General features: G+C 44.1%; 1 protein-coding gene across 2 annotated transcripts in view; it reads left to right on the top strand.

The window, feature by feature from the left end:
• The window catches only part of LOC122942418 (killer cell lectin-like receptor subfamily B member 1B allele B), a 104,930-nt gene that overhangs the window by 29,669 nt on the left and 49,230 nt on the right, over positions 1–26,031 (top strand). For both annotated transcript variants that reach the window (XM_044300031.1, XM_044300030.1), the window contains exon 5: positions 25,669–25,782. In XM_044300031.1, the coding sequence (XP_044155966.1) occupies positions 25,669–25,782 (114 nt within the window). The remainder of the gene's footprint in view (positions 1–25,668; positions 25,783–26,031) is intronic.

The raw sequence follows: 26,031 nt of genomic DNA, 5'->3' as shown, positions 1-26,031 counted from the left end.
AAGGACATCCCTCTTGTCCTTGTACTTAACCACCAACATGTTCTCATGGAGTAGAGTTCTGCTCTCGCCCCTTTCTGAGCTGTTGCCCTACCAGGGATCTAGGGAGGCCTCTCTGATTTTGGTAACCCTTATCCAGCAGTGGATGCAGTAAGTCCCACACTATTTTCCCACTAACTCCCAGGACAGGGGGGCATTCTGGGGATTCAATCCAGGAATCTTTTCCTTCATAAATGTGGAACTTGAAGGTGTACACAGACCTACTCTCACAGAGTTTGTAAATCTTAATGCCATACCTTGCCCATTTGCTAGGCAGGTAATGGCGGAATCTAACCCTCCCTTTGAAAAGTAATAGGGACTCATCTACATAGACATTTTTATCAAGGTTATACACCTCAGCAAACCTGGTGTTAAAGTGGTCAAGGACAGGCCTAACCTTGAACATATGGTCAAATGTCGGGTCGTTATGGGGTGGGCACTGTGCATTGCCATTGTAGTGTAGAAACAGGGCAAGATCAGTGCTGGCCCTTAGATGCCGCGGTTAATAGAGGGAAGGGGCTCCCTCTCTGAACCATCAGGCTGCCGCGCTGCAATGGAAGTGGCCTGATTGTTACCATGGCAACCGGACGCCTTGCAAAGGTGTCCAGAGTTGCCATGTATCAGTGTAAGGCCTCATGCACACGACCGTATTTTGTTTGTGTGTCCGTTCCTTTTTTCTGCGGATAGGATGCTGACCCATTCATTTCAATGGGTCCGCAAAAAACGCGGACAGCACACCGTGTGTTGTCCGTATCAGTATGTCCATTCCGTTGCTCCGCAATAAAAATAGTGCATGTCCTATTTTTTTCTAGTTTGCGGACAAGGATACACATTATTACAATGGATCCGCAAAGAAAACGGATAGGCAAGAAAAAACGGATGCTATACGGAACATCATCCGTTTTTATTTGCGGATCCGCAGTTTGCGGACCGCAAAACACCTACAGTCATGTGCATTTAGCCTAAAACTGATAGCATTATACTTTGCAATACAAGAACATTGCAAAGTATAGTATAGCCATCTTCAAGATCTAAGTGGGACTTAATAAATAAAAAGTAGAAAATAAATGTAAATAAATAAAAATGTCAATAAAAATTAAAATACATTGCATTTTTCCATATCCGCTCATTTATAAGGGATTAAAAAATTAAAAACATTAAATAAACTACACATAATTGATATCATCGTGCCCGCAATGATCTGATCTATAAAATGATCATGGTACTAATCCCACATGGTGAACGCTGTAAAAAATTTAAATTAAAAACAATGCTGGAATTGACTTTTTTTTTTTCTTTCTCACCTCCCCAAAAAATGTAATAAAAAAAGTGATTGAAAAGTCATATGCATCCTAAAAATGATACGAATAAAAATTACAGCCAATCCCACAAAGTAATTAGCTCTCATATAACTGTTGACGGAAAAATAAAGTTATGGGCCTTAGATTTTGGTGATGCAAAAAAAAGTTTAATAAAAAGTGATTTTATGATTTAACCCCTTGGCTATTGGAGGTTTTTTTGTTTTTGCGTTTTCATTTTTCTTCCCTATTATCTGTGAGCCATAACTTTTTTATATTTCCGGTCACATAGCTGTATGAGGGCTTATTTTTTGCGGAACAAGTTGTACTTTCTAATGCCACCATTGTTTATGGCAAAACTGACCCATGCCCTCCATTCTCTGGGTCAGTACGATTACAACGATACCCCATATGTATAGGTTCTTTATGTCTAAATAGTATAAATGTAAACTTTGAGAATATTTGAAAGCAATGAAAAAATGGCAAGTTGGCCATTTTGACCCTTTTTCCGTTACGCCATTCGCCGTATTGGAATTTTTTTAGTATGGGCATTTTTGGTCGCAGTGATACCCATGATGTTTATATTTATTATTTAGTTTTTTTTTTTTATTATACGGAAAGGGGGGTGATTTAACCTTTGAAATATTTTTTATGTATTTTTTATAAAAAAATTAAAATAAATTGTGATCATTATGTGCCTCATATATGAGCTTATTACATTTTTTATTTTATTTTTAATTTTGGTTCATCAGGAATTTATTATTAGCTTATTTTGCTCACTTTTGCTCATTTCTTAACCTGGCCTGCCATCTGGTGGCCAAAATAAGAATTGCAGTTTGAATGATGATGCTGGGGGGGTGGCTGAGGCTTTCAGATGCTAAGATGGAGGATGGGACTGAGGGGTGGAGAGGGGGCTGGGGCTATCGGATGCTGGGATTGAGGTTGGGAAATAGGGGTGGAGGCAAAAGGGAGGAATGGGAATGAAACTATGCTGGGCATGATGTGATTGGATGAGGGGATATAGTGGATGTAGATCCGAGGATGGAGAGCGTAATGGGAAAGTAGTCCGGAAGTATGTGGAATTAGAAGCATTTGTTTTCGAAGGCTTTCATTAAGGCCGTAAGGTTCCAATGTTTGGAGTTTGTATATCCAGAACATTTCCCTCCGTTGTAAAGTTCTGAACCAGTCGGAACAACCATCAGGGATTTGTTTGATGGGCGTGATGGTTAGCTCAGTGGGGTCCTTGTCATGAGTGGCCAGGAAATGTCTGGACACACTGTGTTGAAGATAGCCTTGCTTGATCTTCCATCTATGATTGTTTAGGCGTTCTCTGAGGGTCTGGGTGGTGCGACCTACGTATTGCTGTCCGCAGGCACATTCTAAGAGGTAGATCACGAAACCTGAGGCGCAATTCATGAGGCTTTTGATTGTGAATTCTTCTCCTGTGGTGTTGCTCCTGAAGGTCATCAAACGATTACTGATGTTGTCGCAACACTTAAATAATTTATGGCTGCATTTGTAGCTCCCTTTAGGGTCAGGGAACCATTCGGATGTGGTCAAGGTAGTGCATTTTATTCTTTTTAATTTGCTAGGGGCTAGTGCACTCTTTAGTGTGCGGGCCCTCCTGAATGTGAAGTGGGGCTTGGAGGGAATGGCTTCTTTAAGATACGAATCGGCCCTCAGGATATGCCAGTGTTTGGTTATGATTTTCCTCAGTGTTCCATAGTTGGGATTGAAGGTGGTGATAAAGGAAGATTTGAATTTTGTCCCGTCTGTCACTGTATTTGCCTTCTTTTTTGTTGTGAGGCACTCCTCTTGGCTCTGCTCGTATGCTCGCTTGAAGGCCCCTTCGATTATGCCTCTTGGGTAGTTTTTGTTCTGGAATCCTGAGCGTACAGTCTGGCTTTGTGTGATAAAATCATTTGTAGATGAGCAATTCCTCCTAATCCATTTAAACTGACTAAAAGGAATATTCTCTTTCCATTTTTTGGAAAAAAAGGAAAGAGAATATTCCTTTTAGTCAGTTTAAACGGATTAGGAGGAATTGCTCATCTACGAATGACCGCCCACCCCCCTCCCCTCTATCCACACGCCGGAATCCCATACAAGCCGTCCCATTATGGTGTTAGGCTCTGCCCACTTACACACACAAAACCTAGCTCCGCCCCTTTAGGGCGGTCCTGCCATTGCGTACACACCCACTCCACCATCTATGGACTAGAAACTAGCTCCGCCCCTTTAGGGCGGTCCCGCCATCGCTGCCCGCCAAGACCGACCTTGTCCCCGCCCACTCCGCCCCCTTATAGCTGGCCCAGCGCGCGCTCAATAACATACAGCTTATGGACGCCACACGTGCCAGGAGCTGAAAGCAGCGCTCTCTCCACCAGCGGTTCCTTCCACCGGTAAGACCACCAGCACCTGTCTTTCGCCCCCGCTCGCATCCCTCTGCACTTTACCCTCTTTTTAACCTCTTCATGCCACTTGCCTCCAGCTCTCACTATAACCACCACACCTCAATTCATGCTTGTGTTCTTGTACCATGATTAGCACTACCATTCCATTTTAATTCACCCCACCCTTACAACCATGTGTATGTGTGTGTATATGTATATGGCTGCAAACATGGTGGAGGAGTTGGTCTTCTCCTATCAGACACCTGCTCCTACAGCCCAACTCCACTGCCACCCTCCATTACGCTCACCTCATTTGAAGTACACTCTGTTCGCATCTACTCTCCCTCCAACCTTCAAGTAGCAGTCATTTACCGCCCCCCAGGCCCAGCCACCATATTTCTTGACCACTTTAACACCTGGCTACTACACTTTCTTTCTGCCGACATCCCCACTATCATCATGGGTGACTTCAACATCCCTATTGACACCTGCCACTCGGCCGCCTCTAAACTCCTGTCGCTCTCTTCCTCCTTCGGCTTATCACAGTGGTCTTCAGCTCCCACCCACAGAGATGGTCACACTCTAGATCTGATCTTTTCCCGCCTCTGCTCCCTATCTAACCTTTCTAATTTGCCTCTCCCCCTATCCGACCACAATCTACTCACCTTCTCTTCATTGGTCTCTTCTGCAGCTCCCCCAGTCCACACACTAGCACACCCCCGCAGGAACCTCAAACAGCTTGACTTTTGCTTGCTTTCTGACTCTCTTCTCCCACTCTCTACCATCTGTTGCCTCCAAGACCCAGAAGCTGCTACCACCCTATATAACACCACATTAAGTACAGCTCTGGACACTGTTGCCCCCCTCACACACAACAAAATCCGGAAAATCAACAGACAACCCTGGCACACCAACCTGACCAAAAAACTCAGACAAGCTTCCAGGGCTGCTGAGCGGCAATGGAAGAAATCCCATTCTAAAGATCATTTCACCGCATACAAGCAATCCCTCCTCATATTCAAATCCTCACTCGCTGATGCAAAACAGGCTTACTTCTCATCTCTCATATCTTCCCTGTCCCACAGCCCTAAACAACTTTTTAGCACTTTTAATTCCCTTCTCCGTCCCCCAGCGCCCCCACCCTCTCCTCTCTTCTCAGCTGAGGACTTTGCCAAATATTTCAAACAAAAGATAGTCCACATCAGAGAAAGCTTTACTACACAGTCCCCACAGACCCTCTACACAACTGCTCGGTCCTCTTCTCCCAAAACCCACTTCTCTACCATTACAGAAGGTAAACTCTCCACTCTACTCTCCAAATCTCATCTGACCACCTGTGCACTTGACCCAATCCCATCCCACCTCATCCCTAACCTCACTGCAGTGTTTATCCCAGCCCTAACTCATCTCTTCAACCTATCACTAAACTCTGGTGTCTTCCCCTCTGCTTTTAAACATGCTACCATTACACCCATCCTCAAAAAACCTTCACTTGACCCATCTTCCTTGTCCAGTTATCGCCCCATATCACTTCTTCCGTATGCCTCAAAGCTACTTGAACAACATGTCCATTCAGAACTGTCCTCCCACCTCTCCTCCTGCTCCCTCTTTGACCGCCTACAATCTGGCTTCCGAACCCACCACTCGACCGAGACTGCCCTTACCAAAGTCACCAATGACCTACTCACAGCCAAAACCAAGAAACAATACTCTGTCCTCCTTCTCCTTGACCTGTCCTCTGCCTTCGACACTGTTGACCACTCCCTTCTGTTGCAAACTCTCTCATCTCTTGGCATCACTGACCTGGCCCTCTCCTGGATCACATCATACCTCACAGACCGGACATTCAGCGTCTCCCACTCCTGCATCACCTCCTCGTCTCATTCCCTCTCTGTTGGTGTCCCGCAAGGCTCTGTCCTAGGACCCCTGCTCTTCTCTATCTACACTTTTGCCCTGGGACAGCTCATAGAGTCCTATGGCTTTCAGTATCACTCCTACGTTGATGACACACAAATCTACCTCTCCGGTCCAGACATCACCACCTTACTATCTAGAATCCCACAATGTCTATCTTCTATATCATCCTTCTTCGCCTCTCGCTTTCTTAAACTTAACATGGATAAGACAGAATTCATAATCTTTCCCCCATCTTGTTCAACCCCCCCTACAGACCTATCTATCACGATCAATGGCTGCACATTATCCCCAGTCAACAAAGCCCGCTGCCTTGGAGTGATCTTGGATTCTGCCCTTTCCTTCCGACCGCACATCCAAGCCCTTTCCACCACCTGCCGTCTCCAACTCAAAAACATCTCCCGCATCCGCGCTTTCCTTAACTTTGAATCTGCGAAAATACTTGTACATGCCCTCATTATCTCCCGCCTAGACTACTGCAACATTCTCCTCTGTGGCCTTCCATCTAGCACTCTCGCACCCCTCCAATCTATCCTCAACTCTGCTGCCCGACTAATCCACCTCTCACCCTATTATTCCTCTGCCTCTCCCCTTTGCCAATCCCTTCACTGGCTCCCCATTGCCCAACGAATTCACTTCAAAGTACTTACAAATACATACAAGGCCGTCCATAACCTGTCCCCTCCCTACATCTCTGAGCTAATTTCCCGATACACCCCCACACGCACTCTCCGATCCTCACAAGACCTCCTTCTCTCCTCTCCTCTTATTGCCTCTTCCCACAATCGACTCCAGGATTTCTCCCGTGCATCCCCCATACTCTGGAACTCACTACCCCAACATATCAGACTCTCACCTACAGTGGAATCCTTCAAAAGAAACCTGAAAACCCACCTCTTCAGACAAGCCTACAACCAGTGACCCTGCTGCCTCTATACCGCCATGACCAACTTAACCCGCACCTACTGTGTCCTTCTCCCATACCATGTAGATTGTAAGCCCACACGGGCAGGGCCCTCTCTCCTTCTGTACCAGTTTGTAACTCATTTTGTTTATGATTAGTGCAATTGTCTGTATTATGTATGTGCACCCCTTATCATATGTACAGCGCTATGGAATGAATGGCGCTTAAATAATAAATAATAATAATAATAATAATAATATGTATGTATATATATATATATATATATATATATATATATATATATATATATATATATATAATAAAAAAAAATTGTACGATTGACGCTGCAGTTATAATGCACCCTGATCTTATGTCTAATCAAATTTTTGCACACTTTAACCCTTAACCAACCATGATATTACCTATCAATTGGCATTAGACATTACCAACAGAATTCAGGTCCAGACGTGCCATCAAAAACCAGTCATCCACCTTCTAAAATATAGTACCCGCTATTGCGCCATTTAATCCTAAATTTCTGCCTTAATTCCAACCGGCGCCCATTTTATACTTATATATATGTGTGCATATGTCTAGATATTTATACTTATATGCTAAGGCTACTTTCACACTAGCGTTCGATCGGATCCGTCTGCATTATATTGGCAAAAAAAAGCTAATGTGAAATTAGCCTGAGCGGATCCGTCCAGACTTTTACATTGAAAGTCAATGGGGGACGGATCCGCTTGAAGATTGAGCCACAGTGTGTCATCTTCAAACGGATCCGTCCCCATTGACTTACATTGTAAGTCTGGACGGATCCGCACGGCCAGGCGGACACCCGAACGCTGCTTGCAGCGTTCAGGTGTCCGCCTGCTGAGCGGAGGCTGAACGCCGCCAGACTGATGCAGTCTGAGCGGATCCGCGTCCATTCAGACTGCATCAGGGCTGGACGGAAGCGTTCGGGTCCGCTCGTGAGCCCCTTCAAACGGAGCTCATGAGCGGACAGCCGAACGCTAGTGTGAAACTAGCCTTATATATATTTTATTTTACATTATATTATATATTTTTTATTTATGTTCTGTTTTTACAATTCATACGTAGCTCTCATTCTTTATTTATTTATTGACTTCTTATAGCATTAACTGCTTTGTATTTACGTATTTACGTACCCTATTATCCAGTCATGACTTCATGATTCATGACGGTCATGTTATCACTTTTTATTACTATCATTACTCGTGACGGTCATGTTACCACTACTGTTTATCCAGTATTATCTCTTTTTACCGGACATTTCTGAAACCTGAGGCACACCAGTTTGTTTCTAATTTGTGTGATTTTGTATATATGTTGTTTTAGACTTGAAAAAGGGGTCCGCAGAACCCCGAAACGTGTTGTCACTATAACAATAAAAAAACCTATTGGTTTCTAAAAATACTCTGGTTGCGTTTTTGCGCCTACGGTCCACCCCTCCTTTCGACCCCCGGTCCAGTGGAAATATACCCTGCCAGGCACTGAACTTGACTTAGTATGTTATTTTTTGTACCCCACCCATCCCCCCTGTCCCCCTCTGGCCCTCTTGTGACTGTCCCTTAACTACATACTGTGAGGTTACATTCTAATGCATCTTGCGGTCCGTGGATCGGCAAGATATGGATGTGGTCCATGTGCAATCCGTATATTTTTGCAGACCCATTAACAAACGGGCTGGCAGTCTGCATTTTATAGAGAAGTATAGGATGTGTTACATTTTCCATCTTCTGCAGACTGGACATACGGAAAGCACATACAAGTCATTTTTTTCCGCATCCGTATGTCTGATCCTCAAAGGATAGAAAATGTGACATGTCCTATACTGGTCCACAACGTGCCGCTCCTGCTTCTCCCCATGCGTGGATTAAAACATCCGGTGTCGGGGGGAGCAGCCAATGGCAGCCGGGGACTGGAGGAGCCTCCCTAGTATCACAGGTGACACTAGGGAGGCTTGTCCCCATCTGGCATTGGCTGCTCCCCCCAACACCGGATGTTTTAATCCACGCATGGGGAGCAGCAGCAGCGGCGGTGCGGGGACCAGGTGCGGCGCGGAGAGCGGGGTAAGTATATTACCTGTGAGGGGCCCGGCATATGGGGGAAATGTTATACTCTTGGAGAACCCCTTTAATGCCCCATTAATACCCCCACGTTGTAATTTTTGCTCCTTTAATACACACCACAGTATCTAAAGGGTCTCCACCATCTTTGATGCCCCTGATCACCCCTTCCTCTCCCTGTAGGATTGGGGAGAGATGACAAATTGGGACCCCTGCTACTGCCACACATCATTGTATTAATCTTTACCTATGGCCTATGTGTATTTCTATATGTGTGGTTTGGGAAGGGGGGGGGGGATGGGGGGGGGGCAGGCACATTCTTTGCACAGGGGGCCCTCTGCAGTTTGTGTCTGCTCCTGCCAAAAACAGTTCTATTTTAACCTCATTGGTCCACAGGACTTGTTTCCAAAATGCACTAGTATTGTTTAAATGTTCTTTTGCAAGTTTCTGAAGCTGAATTTTGTGGTAAGGACGAGGGAGAAGTTTTCTTCTGATGACTCCTCTATGAAGGCCATATTTGTGCTGGTGTTGCTAAACAGTAGAACAACATACCACAAATCCAGAGTCTGTAAAATTCTGAAGATGTTTTGCTGTCACAGAGTTTGAGTTGCTTCTCTAGCAATCCTACAAGCAGCTATCTCTGAAAATGTTCTTGGTCTTTCAGACCTTCTCCTGACCTCCATTTCTTAATTACATTTCGAACGGAGGAAATGGCAACCTGAAAACGCTTTTCCTGTCTTCCTATCAGCTTTGTGGGCCTCAACCCTTTTTAGAATGTTAGGCAGTTGCTTAAAAGAACCCATTGCTGCTGTTTTTGGGGCAAGGTTAGAGGAGTCTGGGTATTTATAAAGCTTCACTTGGCCTTTCTTAACCCCTTAGTGACCACCCATACGTGTTTTAAAGGGCGGTCACTAAGGGGCCTTGGGCTGAAGCGCCGCCTTTTTACGGCGGCACTTCAGCCCAAGTTATCGCTTAAATCAAGTGCTGGAGCTCCGTGCCCGCAGCTACCGAAGGTAGCTGAGAGCTCGGGCCAGTGATCAGAGACTGTGACAAGCGGTCTATGATCATGTGATCACCGTGATACACTGTATCACAGCGATCACTGAAAATGCCGGCAGAGGAGAGAAGAGAACAAGCCTCCAGTGCAGAGATCGGGTCCCCCAGCTTCACCATAAGGTAAAGCTGGGTCCCGATCCTCACCCCCACACACCTGGCCACAAGAAAGATGGCGGCGGCCTGACGCATGCGCACACTGTAAGCCTGCTGCCACCGCCCCTGCACCAGGTTCTCTCAGGAGAGGAGAGAGTGTAATAATGATGCCCCGATTGGGTCTGGCAGCCCCAAATACATTTAGATAAAGGGCAGGAGCCCCCCCCCCCCCCCCCCACAGTGTAAAAAAATAAATAAATACTAAATGGCGCAGACATGCGCACTGGTTACTGTGCTTAAGATCTGGCTTCAGCACAGTAACCATCAGGGACCAATAAAATGGTCCCTGATCATGTGGTCTCCATGATAAACCTATCATGGAGATCACATCCATTATATTTACCAAACACAGCCAGGAAATGGGCCGCGCTTCTCTATTCCCTCAGTGCAGTTGTGCTGATAGGAGAGAGATCAGACTTCTGTCCTGGCTGTACAATTTACTGTTAAAAAAAAGTAAAATCAATTTATAAACTGTCCGTCCGTAACTGGCAGTCAGTGGGCGTCCGTAATTAGGCGTCCGTCATTAGGCATCCGTCATTAGATGTCTATTAGTAAATTATTTTCAATAGGGACCTTGTGTCCATCTGTTACTGGAGGTCAATGGGTGGCCGCCAGTGGGTGTCCGTCAATGTGTGTCCATCACTAGTCTATTAGGGATGTCAGTTATTTTAATTTCTTTCTGAGCTTTTTATTTTTTTAAAAAGTCTCAGAGATTGTTCAGTGCAGAGCAGGCATATGAATTTCTCTGCTCTGGCCACTCTGAGTCTAATACCGCTTCAGAGGCGGAAATATTTTCGAATAGCGGGGACTATAGTTCCGCTTCCATCCCCAGACCCCATAGCCCTATGGTGGTAGAAGTCGCCACCTCATCTCATTCTCAACCCAGCGCTCCCGTCCCTTCTACTATGTGGATTCCTGACACTTCATTCCCCCCCACCCCCCCAAGTACCCCAATTTTTATCCACTCACCAAATTAATGTGGACATCACCAATTTTACCCCTTATGATTCTTTAAATTTATTTGTGGACGATAAAGTCCTTGAGGTAATTGTGCAGCAAACTAATCTGTACACCACACAGTTTGCTGTACAAAAGCCCACTACTATCTATACAAGACGGTGGACCCCCACAAGTGTCCCTAAAATAATAAAAAAAATGGGGGCTTACCCTTGACATGGGCATTGTAAAAAAACACATCTGTCCGATCGTATTGGGCAGCGAGTACTGTCCACTCAACCCCTGTGTTTGCAGCAGTTATGTCCCAAAACCGCTATGAAGCTCTAATGCGGTTTATGCATTTTTCGGACAATTCCCAAGTCCCCCCAGAACTGACCCAGCATACGACCGCCTAAATAAATAGAGACCCCTTATTTCCCTCCTTACAGATTTATTCTGAAAATTATATACAGTACCCCTGAAAAAAAATCTATCTGTCGATGAATCCCTTTTTAGTTTTAAAGGCCGCCTTTCCTTCTGTTAATAGATTCCCTCCTAGCATGCCAGATATAGGGTAAAATTATACAAGGTGTGCGAGAGCACAACCGGCTACACCTGCAGTCTGTCTGTATATGAGGGCAGAGACTCCCAACCTTAACCCTCCATGCTGCCCCGATAATATTGGGACATCAGGAAAAATTGTGTGGGATATATTGCCGCCATTCCTACACAAAGGGTACCACGTGTACACGGATAATTTTTATGGCAGTATACCACTTTTTAAATCCCTCCATGCTGCAAACACAGGGGCTTGTGGGACAGTGCGCCAAAACAGAGTGGGATACCCAGAACCTCTGGTGTCCAAGCGTTTGGAGAAAGGATCATCCTTCGTGCTTGCAGTGAAGTGGAAGGACAGGAAGGGTGTCTATATGCCGACCACCGTGCACACAGACACTATAGTAGCAGTTAGGGAGAGGGGGGCTACTGCGGACAAACACAAACCGGTCTGTCACAATAAATTTATGGGAGGTGTAGACCTCTTGGACCAGGCGCTTCAACCCTACCTGGTGAAGCGAAAAAACAGGGCCTGGTATAAAAAGGTAGCAATCTGCCTCATTCAGATTGCTACCTATAATAAGTTTTGTTTTATTTAAAAAGTCCCAAGGAACCCTCAACTTCCTTGAGTTCCAGGAGAAGGTGGTTGAGAGTCTCCTGTTTGAGTCCCCCGCACCTGGGAAAGCCTTTGAATCTGAGGACGTTCGAAGGCTTTCAGAACACCACTTCCCTCACCCCGTCCCTGCCACTACCAGCAAGACATATCCTCAGAAACGATGCCAGGTGTGTAGCAAACACGGAAGGAAGAGGGACACCCGAATTTACTGACCCAGGTGCCCATCACAACCAGGCCTCTGCAATTACCCCTGTTTTAAGACGTACCATACGGGTGTTAATTATTAATTTTATTTAATATAAAAAAGGGTGGGTGGGGGGGCTTTTCAGGAAGTCAATTTATTCTCTTTTTCTGTTTAGTTTGTGGGCTTTCCAGGGAGGGAGGGAGCGATCCTTTTGGGATGGCTTGTGGAGCTAATTGTTTTTATTCAGACATTTAAACATTTTTACCTTTTCTGATTTGTTTTCTTAATTTTCCTGATTTCATTTTTTATGACTATGTCCTGCCACTCAAAGATGTTAATTCCATTCACATTACTGTATCTGCAATGAGCAGGACACCGGTACAGTGGGTCAGCTATGCAGTGGGTCAATATATATGTGTAATAGTTTGTGACGCCAATTGCAGCTTGCGCAGGTACTGTAGCAGGGCCCTTTAAGATGTTATAACTCACATACCAGGTGAGGAATGCCAGAGGGGGATAATGTCTCTGTGTAGTAGGTATGGTAGTGTCAACGGTGTCTCCTACCTTGGTACGGCTGGACTCCTGGATCCTGGCTCACTTGCAATAAAATTGAGTGTAGTCAGTAGGAGTAACTGAGGAACTTGGGTAATAGTAAATGAGATCCAAACAGGTAATATCATCCAACTTGTCTTTACTTAAAGAATGGCAACATGAATCCATATGAGTTACAGCAATAGTCTTGGGTCCCAGCAGGTATTGGCAATATGTGGCAGGAATCTATATGTATTCTGCTTCTGATCATATGCCTAGTGAATCTGGCAGGTATTTATCTTCTTCTCTGTCTGTCTTCTGCTTTATCTGGGCCTGACTAGCTCAGGAGGAATTTGGCTTCTCCTGGACTCTGGATATGTACTCACAGGACTGCTCGCAGGGTAGGGTTTCCTTCCTGGAGATCTGTAGTTCTGGAGGGTGACGCTTGCTTGTCAACCAGCTGAGGTAGATGACTCAGGCTGGGAAGATGGATCCTTGCCTCAGCCGAGGTGGGATCCAGGGTTGGGATCCCTGGTTCTGGGAGCTCCTACCAACACAACCTACCCCAGCAGTGGTGGCTGGTACACTAACTAAACTTCCTCTCCTCCTCATGAGACAGGACATGGGAACGTCCCACTTCTGCTCACACAGGGTAGGCTAAGCTGGAATGGACTATTCCAGACTAGATATACTAACCTAGCTATGGTCTGATGCATATTTCTGCCACCTGCTGGCGGACAGGGAAATTACAGCAAATACATAATACAAGCCTGGAAAGTACATATACAGAAAAATGCAAAGTTAGATTACACAAGATGATAAGAAATATACACTTGACATGTAGCAGGGAGACAGAGTTTAGTGACATACTCTGGGATGTTACATATCATGATATTGGCATGATATTTTTTTTATTTGGAAGATCTCTAATGATTGAGTTGTTCCTCACCAGTACGCTAAGGGCTTTATTAAGAATTTATTTTTTGTGGACACCCCAACACGTCTAGAAATATTGACATCATTTTGGAAATTAGTGATCCGTTACTGTTCCTACAGACGGTCCTGGACACTGTCCTTTTATATATTCTGTAGGTGACTGGTTGATTGTGTGCATAGCGGTTTCTACCTTGCCGGGCAGGAGCCTGTTATACTGCACCGTGTCACTTAGCACGTTCGTCTCTCATATTGGGATTGATGGGGCTAAAGAGACGTTGTACGACCAGTCACTGTCCTTGAATGCCAGCTTGGAGACATTTTGCTCCGTGTGGCGGATTTCTTAGACAATAACAGGGTTACCAATCTAAAAAAAAAAAATCTCTCCAATCTCCTGTGAAAATTTTATTAACAATTTGAATAAAACCATATATACTCATTATTTCATCCTTTAATCATTTTGCACTCGGCATGCTCACTACACCACTAGATGCTGCTTTAAGGGATCTAGTTTTAAAAATTGGGTCATTTATTAGGGTTTTCTATAATTTGGCAGCTTAATGCTATTACATGTGTGTAATGGGGCCTGAACCATTTACAGTATATTATCTGAAAGGCCCCAGGTGCTCCTTTATGTTTGGGCCCTGCCGTGTGTCAACACATAAAATTATGGCCACCCACTGACTGGCCCCCCTATGCCTGCCGGTAGCAGCACTGATATATTTTACAAGAGGCTGTTGAGGGAGGTCAAAGCTTTGAATATCAGTCCTGTAAAAAAAAAAACGTAATATCAGTCCTGGTAAAAAAAACTGCACTTCAGTGTGTGGCAGGCGCAGCACTATGAAGTGCCTATTGCGCTGTTGCATTAGAAGAATTTTGATATCTCTGACTTTTTAGTCTAACCAGACTGTCTGTTACTCTGTAATTCCTCTAGCGCTGTTCTATGGAAACAGTAGGTTTAAAGAGCACACCAAATGCTTGAAATAACCTCTTTATTAACTTCAACTTTTCTTCATATAACACTGCCACCTCCGCAGCAGAAAGTCCATGTACAAAACACGTGTTGAAAAGATATCACAAAATGGCGGTATGCATAAGATGGTGGTTCAACTGTTTAATCTTGTCATTCAATATAAAATGGTGCATATATTTCTCTCTTCAGTATATGTACTCTCACTTTATGTTATTTAAGCACTTTATGATCTCTCTGAGAGGTATATCTGAGGTCTAACTAATAGTTCACTTGCAGTATGCAGTTAGCAGTGACTATTTGCAGATTGGTTGAGTATGATCTGGTATTGTTGTATGCAATTTGGATTGCAATATGGAATCTGAATGCTTGCAATTTGTAGCTTGCAATTTGTATTTGCAATTGAATTTGGTGGAACTGTAAGTACACACATATTTATCTAGTTCAGTATACAGTTCTAATCACAATACTAACAATATGAACATTATATAACTGTCCTAAATACTTATTTTGGCCTCTTGTTCCCATAAAAACACAGCTCTCAGTGGAGTGAATGTCTCTTCAGCTCCGGTCTCTGGTGAATAATGATTCTAGCAGCTCCTGCTAGGGGAATTCCCAGACAGGCTGTGTGAGAAGCTGTCTGTGATTGGTCTAGACTTCTGCCCAGCAACAACAGATTAACACTATGCATTCTGTTGTTTCTGCTGTGTCACTGAGCTTAGCTTACATTACAAAATGAATCTTAAAGGCATATCATCTTTTTCTGCAAACACAAAATATAACAGTTATGTGACATCCAAAACATGATGTCACAGTAAATAACTCTGCTTTTACTTCCAGGCGCTTAAAGATTTCAGATGGCAGGAGGGGTGGAGTCTGGCCTCGCTCGATGTAGAGAGTTTATACACTCGTTCTCCCCCATGATATGGGGGTGGAGGCGGTCATGGATTTTGTGAGCAACACTGACAAAAAGTGACACGTATTGCCAGTTTGTGAAGGAAGCCTTGCACTTCATACTTGCTAACAACACATTTAGGTTTGGTCAGCAATGGCTTAGGCAGTTGCACGGTACAGCGATGGGGACACCGGTATCGTGTACCTATGCAAATATTTTCCTCAGTAGATTTGAGGACAGATTTGTATTTTCGGTCACTAACCCCTTCCTAACACGTATTCAGCTTTTCGTACAGTATGTGGATGACATTTTCGTGGTGTGGTCTGGAACGCAGACACAATGTGAGGAATTTTTCTCATGGTTGAATCGCATCAATAATATGAACATGAAATTCACTTTGAACTTTGGGGGACAGTCCTTAGAATTCTTGGATGTTTTAGTCAGCATTCACAATGGTGATATAATCACAGAAGGTTTTCGGAAACCCACTGCGATAAACTCCATTCTGCACCACGACAGTTTTCATCCACATAGCGTCAAACAATCAGTGCCTTATGGGCAATTTATTAGACTTAGAAGAATTAATAATACAGATAAGGCATTTCTGACACAGGTAGGAGATTTGAAGGAGAGATTGAATAGAAGAGGTTACTTAGCCAGTGAGCTTGATAGAGCGATGCAAAGGGCGTACGTACATACACAGGAACAACTACTGCGTAACAACAGGAAAAAGAAATCCAGTAGCAACACAGAGAATAGGTTCGTGTCCACATTCAAGTTCAGCCCAGTATATGACTTGATTAGTCAGGTGATTTGTAACAACTGGGATATATTAAAAAATGAATCAAGTCTGAAAGACGTGGTAATTAAAAGACATTTGGTAGCGTTTAAAAGGTGTCACACACTGAAAGATTAGTTAGGAGCCGATTCATAGAGAATAAGACCACTAACTGGTTAACCAGCAGAAAACCGGTGGGAAACTATAGGTGCGGGGGATTGTTCTTTCTGCACCTATAATCACCAACAAAAATATCTCATGTTTGGCGGGGTGAACCAAAAAGTCACGCAATTGATCACCTGTAGGACAGTGTATGTGGTCTATACTGTTATGTGTCGATGCAGGGCTTTTTATGTAGGAAAAACTGTAAGACCAATGTTTGAAAGATTCAGAGAACATTCGAATTTGGTGAGGACGGGGCCTCATTGAACATGTGCGCACAGCCCATGGAGGTAACATTAAGTATTTAAGTTTTGCGGGCATTGAGGTTGTTCCTCCTTTAGCGAAGGGAGGAGATAGGCACCGCGTTTTGCTTTAGAAAGAAGCAACGTGGATAATCCACTCAGACGTGATTGGTTTTGTGGGGGTTCTATTATTCTGACACTTATAAGCTTTGGCAAACTTGGCTTGCTGCAAGAAAAAATATGTACTTCAAAAATTTTAAAATTTAGGTTAAAATGATAAGTCAAGCAAATAATGTGAGGATAGGCGCTAAAACAAAATAATAATGTCTTTATTAATTGTCTGATTAAAAGAGGATATCACCCGTCAGTATGGTATTCAATACTGACTGTAACAGGTATGTGAAAAAACTGATATCTGCCAAACAGCGCCACCATCTGGGATACCAGAACAGTCTCACAAACTACTAACACATGAGGGGCTCGATACACCACAGGGTTCAAGATGTGTGACCCAGGGTGAAAGATCTCAAGTGGATGTATTGGTATGGGAAATACACCAAACACCACTCCAAACAGTGAGAGCCAGCGCGCAGACTCTCACTGCACTGATAATTGCAGGTGCTGGACTATGGCAGAGCAAACACTGTCACTCCAGGTGGATTAAAGGAGCAATGGTTGCCCTGACATACCCCTTATTGGTAACAGCTCAACGCGTTTCCATGCATTGAAATTGCATTTCGTCAGGAGCTATGTGCACCAAACTTAAGATAGAGCCCAGAGCCTCAGTTGTATTTTACTGACCGAGGTAGTGGACGAACAGACAGTGATAGAGATCCCTGCCTAGCGCCGTTCTCCTCTAGTGTGAGGTACGGAGCTTTTACAAACAGTTACTATCCTGCCTGAGCTAGCAACCTCTAGGCTGAGGTGCTGCGTGCTAGTGTGCATATGATTCGGCACTGTGATGGCCGCAAAGCGGCCCACAGAACGCCGAGCTTTACAGGGTGAAACCCCGCCCTGTTAGACACGCCTCCGTCATACAGCCAATCCGGCCAGGAGGCACGGCACAAGGCGAACCAATGGCTGACAGAAGGAGGAACACAGTGGGTCTCAGGGGAAGCGCAGAAAGAGCCACATTAAAGAAACAAGGAATTAACAAGGCGGCTTTAAATACAGTTACCGCAGCATGGACACCTTACTATAGATATACAGTGGAGGAGGATCACTACAGGAGATGTATATGAAAGAGCAGACGCATAAATTCATGTGTATATCCATCCGTATCAGTTATCATACACATGAATCTATTTCTCACAGTACATTGCACAATATCCCAAAGAAGCCAGCCTTGTCACTATATAAAGGGGACAAATGAGATCGCATCATTAAGGCCAGATGGTTTGATGGTATTCAGAGAAAAAATCCATCTCGCCTCTTTTTGTAACAATATACGATCACTATCACCGCCCCTAGGTGATGGCTTCACAGAGTCGATCACTTGAAACTTGACCGATGATGTATCCCCCCTGTGAAGGTCAAGAACATGGCGTGCAATTGGCGTATCTTTGAGATTAGTAATGTCCAGAATGTGCTCCCCAATCCGTCTTCTTAGTTCTCTGATGGTTTTACCCACATATTTGATGTTGCATACACATGTTATTAAGTACACAACACCAACCGACTTGCAATTGTGGAAAGACTTAATGAAGAAAGTTTTGTCCGCAGTACTGTTAGTAAAGCTTTTAGATTTTTTAATGAACCCACAAAATTTACAGGATCCACAAGGAAATGTGCCTGCAAGTGGGTTTCGTAGCCATGATTGTGGACGGGGGCTGGTGTACAAACTATGCGTCAACATATCACGCAAATTATTGTTGCGCCGATAAGTGACTGAGGGGTTGGCTGAAATCAAACCACCAATGTCTGGATCAGATTTCAAAATGTCCCAGTGCTCAGCAAGAACATGACGCACCCTATCATGGGCACTGTCAAACATCCCAATAATCCTCACGATGTTCTCACTAGTGTCCCTCTTTTTCGGAGACAACAACAGGTCCCTGTTGGTGCTCATTGAGTGCTGATAAGCCTGTTTTAGACACTGCTGAGGATAGCCACGACACCGAAACCTCTGTTGGAGATCTTTAGCAGCCACCCTGAAGTCACTAAGATGAGAACAGTTCCTCCTCACCCTCAAATATTGGCCCTTAGGAATTCCTCTCCTAAGGGCCAAAGGGTGTGCGCTGTCCCATTTCAAGAGATTATTCGTAGCTGTGGGCTTTCTAAAGACGTTGGTACTGATATGCCCATCAGCAGACGAGCTGATGGGCATATCAGTACCAACGTCTCTAGAAAGCCCACAGCTACGAATAATCTCTTGAAATGGGACAGCGCACACCCTTTGGCCCTTAGGAGAGGAATTCCTAAGGGCCAATATTTGAGGGTGAGGAGGAACTGTTCTCATCTTAGTGACTTCAGGGTGGCTGCTAAAGATCTCCAACAGAGGTTTCGGTGTCGTGGCTATCCTCAGCAGTGTCTAAAACAGGCTTATCAGCACTCAATGAGCACCAACAGGGACCTGTTGTTGTCTCCGAAAAAGAGGGACACTAGTGAGAACATCGTGAGGATTATTGGGACGTTTGACAGTGCCCATGATAGGGTGCGTCATGTTCTTGCTGAGCACTGGGACATTTTGAAATCTGATCCAGACATTGGTGGTTTGATTTCAGCCAACCCCTCAGTCACTTATCGGCGCAACAATAATTTGCGTGATATGTTGACGCATAGTTTGTACACCAGCCCCCGTCCACAATCATGGCTACGAAACCCACTTGCAGGCACATTTCCTTGTGGATCCTGTAAATTTTGTGGGTTCATTAAAAAGTCTAAAAGCTTTACTAACAGTGCTGCGGACAAAACTTTCTTCATTAAGTCTTTCCACAATTGCAAGTCGGTTGGTGTTGTGTACTTAATAACATGTGTATGCAACATCAAATATGTGGGTAAAACCATCAGAGAACTAAGAAGACGGATTGGGGAGCACATTCTGGACATTACTAATCTCAAAGATACGCCAATTGCACGCCATGTTCTTGACCTTCACAGGGGGGATACATCATCGGTCAAGTTTCAAGTGATCGACTCTGTGAAGCCATCACCTAGGGGCGGTGATAGTGATCGTATATTGTTACAAAAAGAGGCGAGATGGATTTTTTCTCTGAATACCATCAAACCATCTGGCCTTAATGATGCGATCTCATTTGTCCCCTTTATATAGTGACAAGGCTGGCTTCTTTGGGATATTGTGCAATGTACTGTGAGAAATAGATTCATGTGTATGATAACTGATACGGATGGATATACACATGAATTTATGCGTCTGCTCTTTCATATACATCTCCTGTAGTGATCCTCCTCCACTGTATATCTATAGTAAGGTGTCCATGCTGCGGTAACTGTATTTAAAGCCGCCTTGTTAATTCCTTGTTTCTTTAATGTGGCTCTTTCTGCGCTTCCCCTGAGACCCACTGTGTTCCTCCTTCTGTCAGCCATTGGTTCGCCTTGTGCCGTGCCTCCTGGCCGGATTGGCTGTATGACGGAGGCGTGTCTAACAGGGCGGGGTTTCACCCTGTAAAGCTCGGCGTTCTGTGGGCCGCTTTGCGGCCATCACAGTGCCGAATCATATGCACACTAGCACGCAGCACCTCAGCCTAGAGGTTGCTAGCTCAGGCAGGATAGTAACTGTTTGTAAAAGCTCCGTACCTCACACTAGAGGAGAACGGCGCTAGGCAGGGATCTCTATCACTGTCTGTTCGTCCACTACCTCGGTCAGTAAAATACAACTGAGGCTCTGGGCTCTATCTTAAGTTTGGTGCACATAGCTCCTGACGAAATGCATTTTCAATGCATGGAAACGCGTTGAGCTGTTACCAATAAGGGGTATGTCAGGGCAACCATTGCTCCTTTAATCCACCTGGAGTGACAGTGTTTGCTCTGCCATAGTCCAGCACCTGCAATTATCAGTGCAGTGAGAGTCTGCACGCTGGCTCTCACTGTTTGGAGTGGTGTTTGGTGTATTTCCCATACCAATACATCCACTTGAGATCTTTCACCCTGGGTCACACATCTTGAACCCTGTGGTGTATCGAGCCCCTCATGTGTTAGTAGTTTGTGAGACTGTTCTGGTATCCCAGATGGTGGCGCTGTTTGGCAGATATCAGTTTTTTCACATACCTGTTACAGTCAGTATTGAATACCATACTGACGGGTGATATCCTCTTTTAATCAGACAATTAATAAAGACATTATTATTTTGTTTTAGCGCCTATCCTCACATTATTTGCTTGATTGTATTTATAGGCGTATATTCAATATACCACTTCAGTTTGTTTCCATTCAATTTAAAATGATAAGTCTCCAAATAAAAATTAAAAAGTAAGTTTTTTGTAAGTGCAGCAAAAATAAAGTAAAGATGTGGAAATATATTTCTGATAGTATTTATGTATGTGATATATTGCAGTTGAAAATAGGAAAATATGCCAATTTTTACAGATTTTCATAGATTTTTAAGTTTTTTAATAAAGATATGCATATTTTAATTGGTAAAATTTTGCCACCTAAGTGAAGTACAATATGTGATGAGAAAACAATGTCAGAATTACTTTGATGTGCAAAACCTTTACGAAGTTATTCTCTGCTAAAGTGACACGTCAGATTTCCAAAATCTGGATCGGTCATTAAGGCCTAAACAGGCTTGGTCACTAAGGAGTTAACATTAATCGTGAACAAGCCTTAACCCTAACAGGCTATTTAATGTCTGAGACCTCTGTCACAGTTTTCTGAGTGCTCAAATCTCCTTGGGTTCCCATACGCTTGCAAGGTACTTCTTTCCTTTTTCACTTTAAAATTGTAAAAAAAACTAAATAATACACTGATATTGCTTAGGTTACTTTCACACTTGCGTTCGGGGCTCCGCTTGTGAGCTCCGTTTGAAGGCTCTCACAAGCGGCCCCGAACGCATCTGTCCAGCCCTAATGCATTCTGAGTGGATGCGGATCCGCTCAGAATGCATCAGTCTGGCAGCGTTCAGCCTCCGCTCCGCTCAGCAGGCGGACACCTGAACGCTGCTTGCAGCGTTCGAGTGTCCGCCTGGCCGTGCGGAGGCGTGCGGATCCGTCCAGACTTACAATGGAGGTCAATGGGGACGGATCCGTTTGAAGGTGACACAATATGGCTCAATCTTCAAACGGATCCGTCCCCCATTGACTTTACATTGAAAGTCTGGACGGATCTGTCTGAGGCTACTTTCACACTTACAAACCGGATTCCAAAAAAGTTGGGACACTATACAAATCGTGAATAAATACTGAATGCAATGATGTGGAGGTGCCAACTTCTAATATTTTATTCAGAATAGAACATAAATCACGGAACAAAAGTTCAAACTGAGAAAATGTACAATTTTAAGGGAAAAATATGTTGAATCAGAATTTCATGGTGTCAACAAATCCCCAAAAGGTTGGGACAAGGCCATTTTCACCACTGTGTGGCATCTCCCCTTCTTCTTACAACACTCAACAGACGTCTGGGGACCGAGGAGACCAGTTTCTCAAGTTTAGAAATAGGAATGCTCTCCCATTCTTGTCTAATACAGGCCTCTAACTGTTCAATCGTCTTGGGCCTTCTTTGTTGCACCTTCCTCTTTATGATGCGCCAAATGTTCTCTATAGGTGAAAGATCTGGACTGCAGACCGGCCATTTCAGTACCCGGGTCCTTCTCCTACGCAGCCATCATGTGATTGATGCAGAATGTGGTCTGGCATTATCTTGTTGAAAAATGCAGGGTCTTCCCTGAAAGAGATGACGTCTGGATGGGAGCAGATGTTGTTCTAGAACCTGAATATATTTTTCTGCATTGATGGTGCCTTTCCAGACATGCAAGCTGCCCATGCCACACGCACTCATGCAACCCCATACCATCAGAGATGCAGGCTTCTGAACTGAGCGTTGATAACAACTTGGGTTGACCTTGTCCTCTTTGGTCCGGATGACATGGCGTCCCAGATTTCCAAAAAGAACTTTGAATCGTGACTCGTCTGACCACAGAACAGTCTTCCATTTTGCCACACTCCATTTTAAATGATCCCTGGCCCAGTGAAAACGCCTGAGCTTGTGGATCTTGCTTAGAAATGGCTTCTTCTTTGCACTGTAGAGTTTCAGCTGGCAACGGCGGATGGCACGGTGGATTGTGGTCACTGACAATGGTTTCTGGAAGTATTCCTGAGCCCATTCTGTGATTTCCTTTACAGTAGCATTCCTGTTTGTGGTGCAGTGTCGTTTAAGGGCCCGGAGATCACGGGCATCCAGTATGGTTTTACGGCCTTGACCCTTACGCACAGAGATTGTTCCAGATTCTCTGAATCTTCGGATGATGTTATGCACAGTTGATGATGATAGATGCAAAGTCTTTGCAATGTTTCGCTGGGTAACACCTTTCTGATATTGCTCCACTATCTTTCTGCGCAACATTGTGGGAATTGGTGATCCTCTACCCATCTTGGCTTCTGAGAGACACTGCCACTCTGAGAAGCTCTTTTTATACCCAATCATGTTGCCAATTGGTCTTCCAGCTCTTCGTTATGCTCAAATTTACTTTTTCCAGCCTCTTATTGCTACTTGGCCCAACTTTTTTGGGATTTATTGACACGGTGAAAATTTGAATCAACGTATTTTTCCTTTAAAATGATACATTTACTCGGATTAAACGTTTGATCTGTCATCTACGTTCTATTACAAATAAAATATTGACATTTGCCATCTCCACATCATTGCATTCAGTTTTTATTCATTATTTGTTTAGTGTCCCAACTTTTTTGGAATCCGGTTTGTAGAATTTTTTTTACAATATAATGCAGATGGATCCGCTCTGAACGCAAGTGTGAAAGTAGCCTAAAAATGTTGACAAGTGTGTTTCATCCTTAACTTTATTCTCTTTGGAAATCACTTCATCTTCAACTTGCTTAAGGCGCCTTTCACACGGGCGAGTATTCCGCGCGGATGCGATGCGTGAGTTGAACGCATTGCACCCGCACTGAATACCGACCCATTCATTTCTATGGGGCTGTTCACATGAGCAGTGATTTTCACGCTTCACTTATGCGTTGCGTGAAAATCGGTGCGATAATCCACGCAACGCAGGACCCATAGAAGTGAATGGGGTTGCGTGAAAATAGAGCAAGTGCGGATGCGGTGCGATTTTCACGCACGGTTGCTAGGAGACGATCGGGATGGGGACCCGATCATTATTATTTTCCCTTATAACATGGTTATAAGGGGAAATAATAGCATTCTGAATACAGAATGCATAGTAAAATTGCGCTGGAGGGGTTAAAAAAATAAATAAAAATAATTTAACTCACCTTAATCCACTTGCTCGCGTAGCCGGCATCTCCTTCTGTCTTCATCTTAGCTTTGTGCAGTAACAAGGACCTTTGGTGACGTCACAGTCATCACATGATCTGTGAAGAAGTTCGGGTTTGGGTACCAAACACGCGCGATTTTTCTCACGCGAGTGCAAAATGCATTACAATGTTTTGCACTCGCGCTGAAAAATCGCGGGTGTTCCCGCAATGCACCCGCACATTTTCCCGCAACGCCTGTGTGAAAGGGGCCCAACTGTTCACAGTAATTTTTACCAGGGGTTGCCCAAACTTTTAGAAGCCACTAAATGCCATTGTTTGCACCTACTGTTTTAGACTGTTGGATTTGCATTTTATAGGACATATCCTGTTAATTACAGCATTGGTGTGTCTGATGTCTTCCTTGCTTTTCATGATGCTGTTTGATCACTAATGTTCTCTAACAAACCTCTGAGGGCTTCTCAGAACAGCTGTGGTTAAACCGAGAATACATTACATACAGATAGACTATTTACTAATGAGGTGACTTCTGAAGATCGTTGGTCACCCTGGATTTTATTTAGGGGTATCGGAGTACAGGGGGCTGAATACAAATGTACTAACTTTTCTGATTTTTATTTTATTTTGAAAAATTAAAAACCGTGCATTATTTTCTTTTCACTTCACGCATACTTGCTACTTTGTCTTAGTCTATCACATAAAACCCCAATAAAATGCATTTAAGTTTGTGGTTGTAACGTGAAAAATGTGTAACGTTTAAGGAGTATGAATACCTTTTTAAGGCACTGTACCTAAGCCACCACTAGGCCAGACTAACATTAGTATGGCAGTGTACACCTATATCAACAACTGCCTGGTAGTGTCATTAACTTTCCATCCAACCTTGCACCGTACCTCCTCATCTGGTGCCAGAAACAGCACTTTGTATTTAAAGGGGTTCTCCCGCCATTTATATTGATGACTTATCGTCAGGCTAGGTCATCAGGATATGATTGGTGGGGGTCGACTACCCACCACCCCCGCTGATCAGCTGTTTGAAGAGGAGGCAAGCGCTGCTTCCATTACACTGCCCGTCGTGTCGGAAGTTACAGCGGTGCAGTGTATTGATGAGTACTCTCCATTCACTTGAATGGATCAATTATATGTAATTACACTACGCCACCATGTCCGCTGCATGGAGAGGAAGCAGCACTCACATGGATCATCACCTCCTCTTCTAGTAGGTGATTGGTGCGGGTGCTGGGTGTCTGACCCCGCTAATCGGGTACTGATGACCTATCCTGACAATAGGTCATCAATATAAATGGCAGGACAGCCGCTTTAATGCTGATGGATGTGCCATAAGTTATACTTTGTAAAGAGAGACTGTTATATACGTTCACTTCAGGCCTGATTCTTCTAACTACATTTCCACTGCATCAATCCCCAAGGAGTGACAGCCTGAGGGAGTACACTGTGACACATCAGGGCAACTACCACTCTCATCCTCTGCACCCGCTTCTCAGGGACTCACTGAAAATGCAAAAAAAATGTAAATTCTAAACGTGACACTTGAAGGTGACAGTGTTTATTCACTTTAATACTCAGGTTCACTTTGTGTCTTTCAGTTTTCTTTTATAACCAGAATACAAAGGAAAACGAATTTAATCGGACAACGGTAGATACTAATATTATGAGACTACGTCAGGAGCTCTGTGTGTCCAACACTGACAGTGCCTCAGGTAGGTAAATAACTGTGAGTGTTCATAAATATTCACTTTGAAGGGTAATCGGGCATCAGAAATGTGGGAGACTGGGAATTCGACTCCCGACACTCTTGCTGATCCGCTGGGGCCATAGCACTCATGCGGCATATTGGGTCCTCTTCATTGTTTGCCTGCATGCCATCTACAAAGTGACATCAGTGCAGAGCTATTACAGTGTAGTCCCATGTGTCCTCCCAATTACAACCACTATAACTTTATACTGCT

The sequence above is a fragment of the Bufo gargarizans genome, chromosome 6, assembly GCF_014858855.1.
Source record: "Bufo gargarizans isolate SCDJY-AF-19 chromosome 6, ASM1485885v1, whole genome shotgun sequence".
Taxonomy (NCBI): Eukaryota; Metazoa; Chordata; class Amphibia; order Anura; family Bufonidae; genus Bufo; species Bufo gargarizans.
This window is presented reverse-complemented; position numbering and strand designations above follow the sequence as displayed.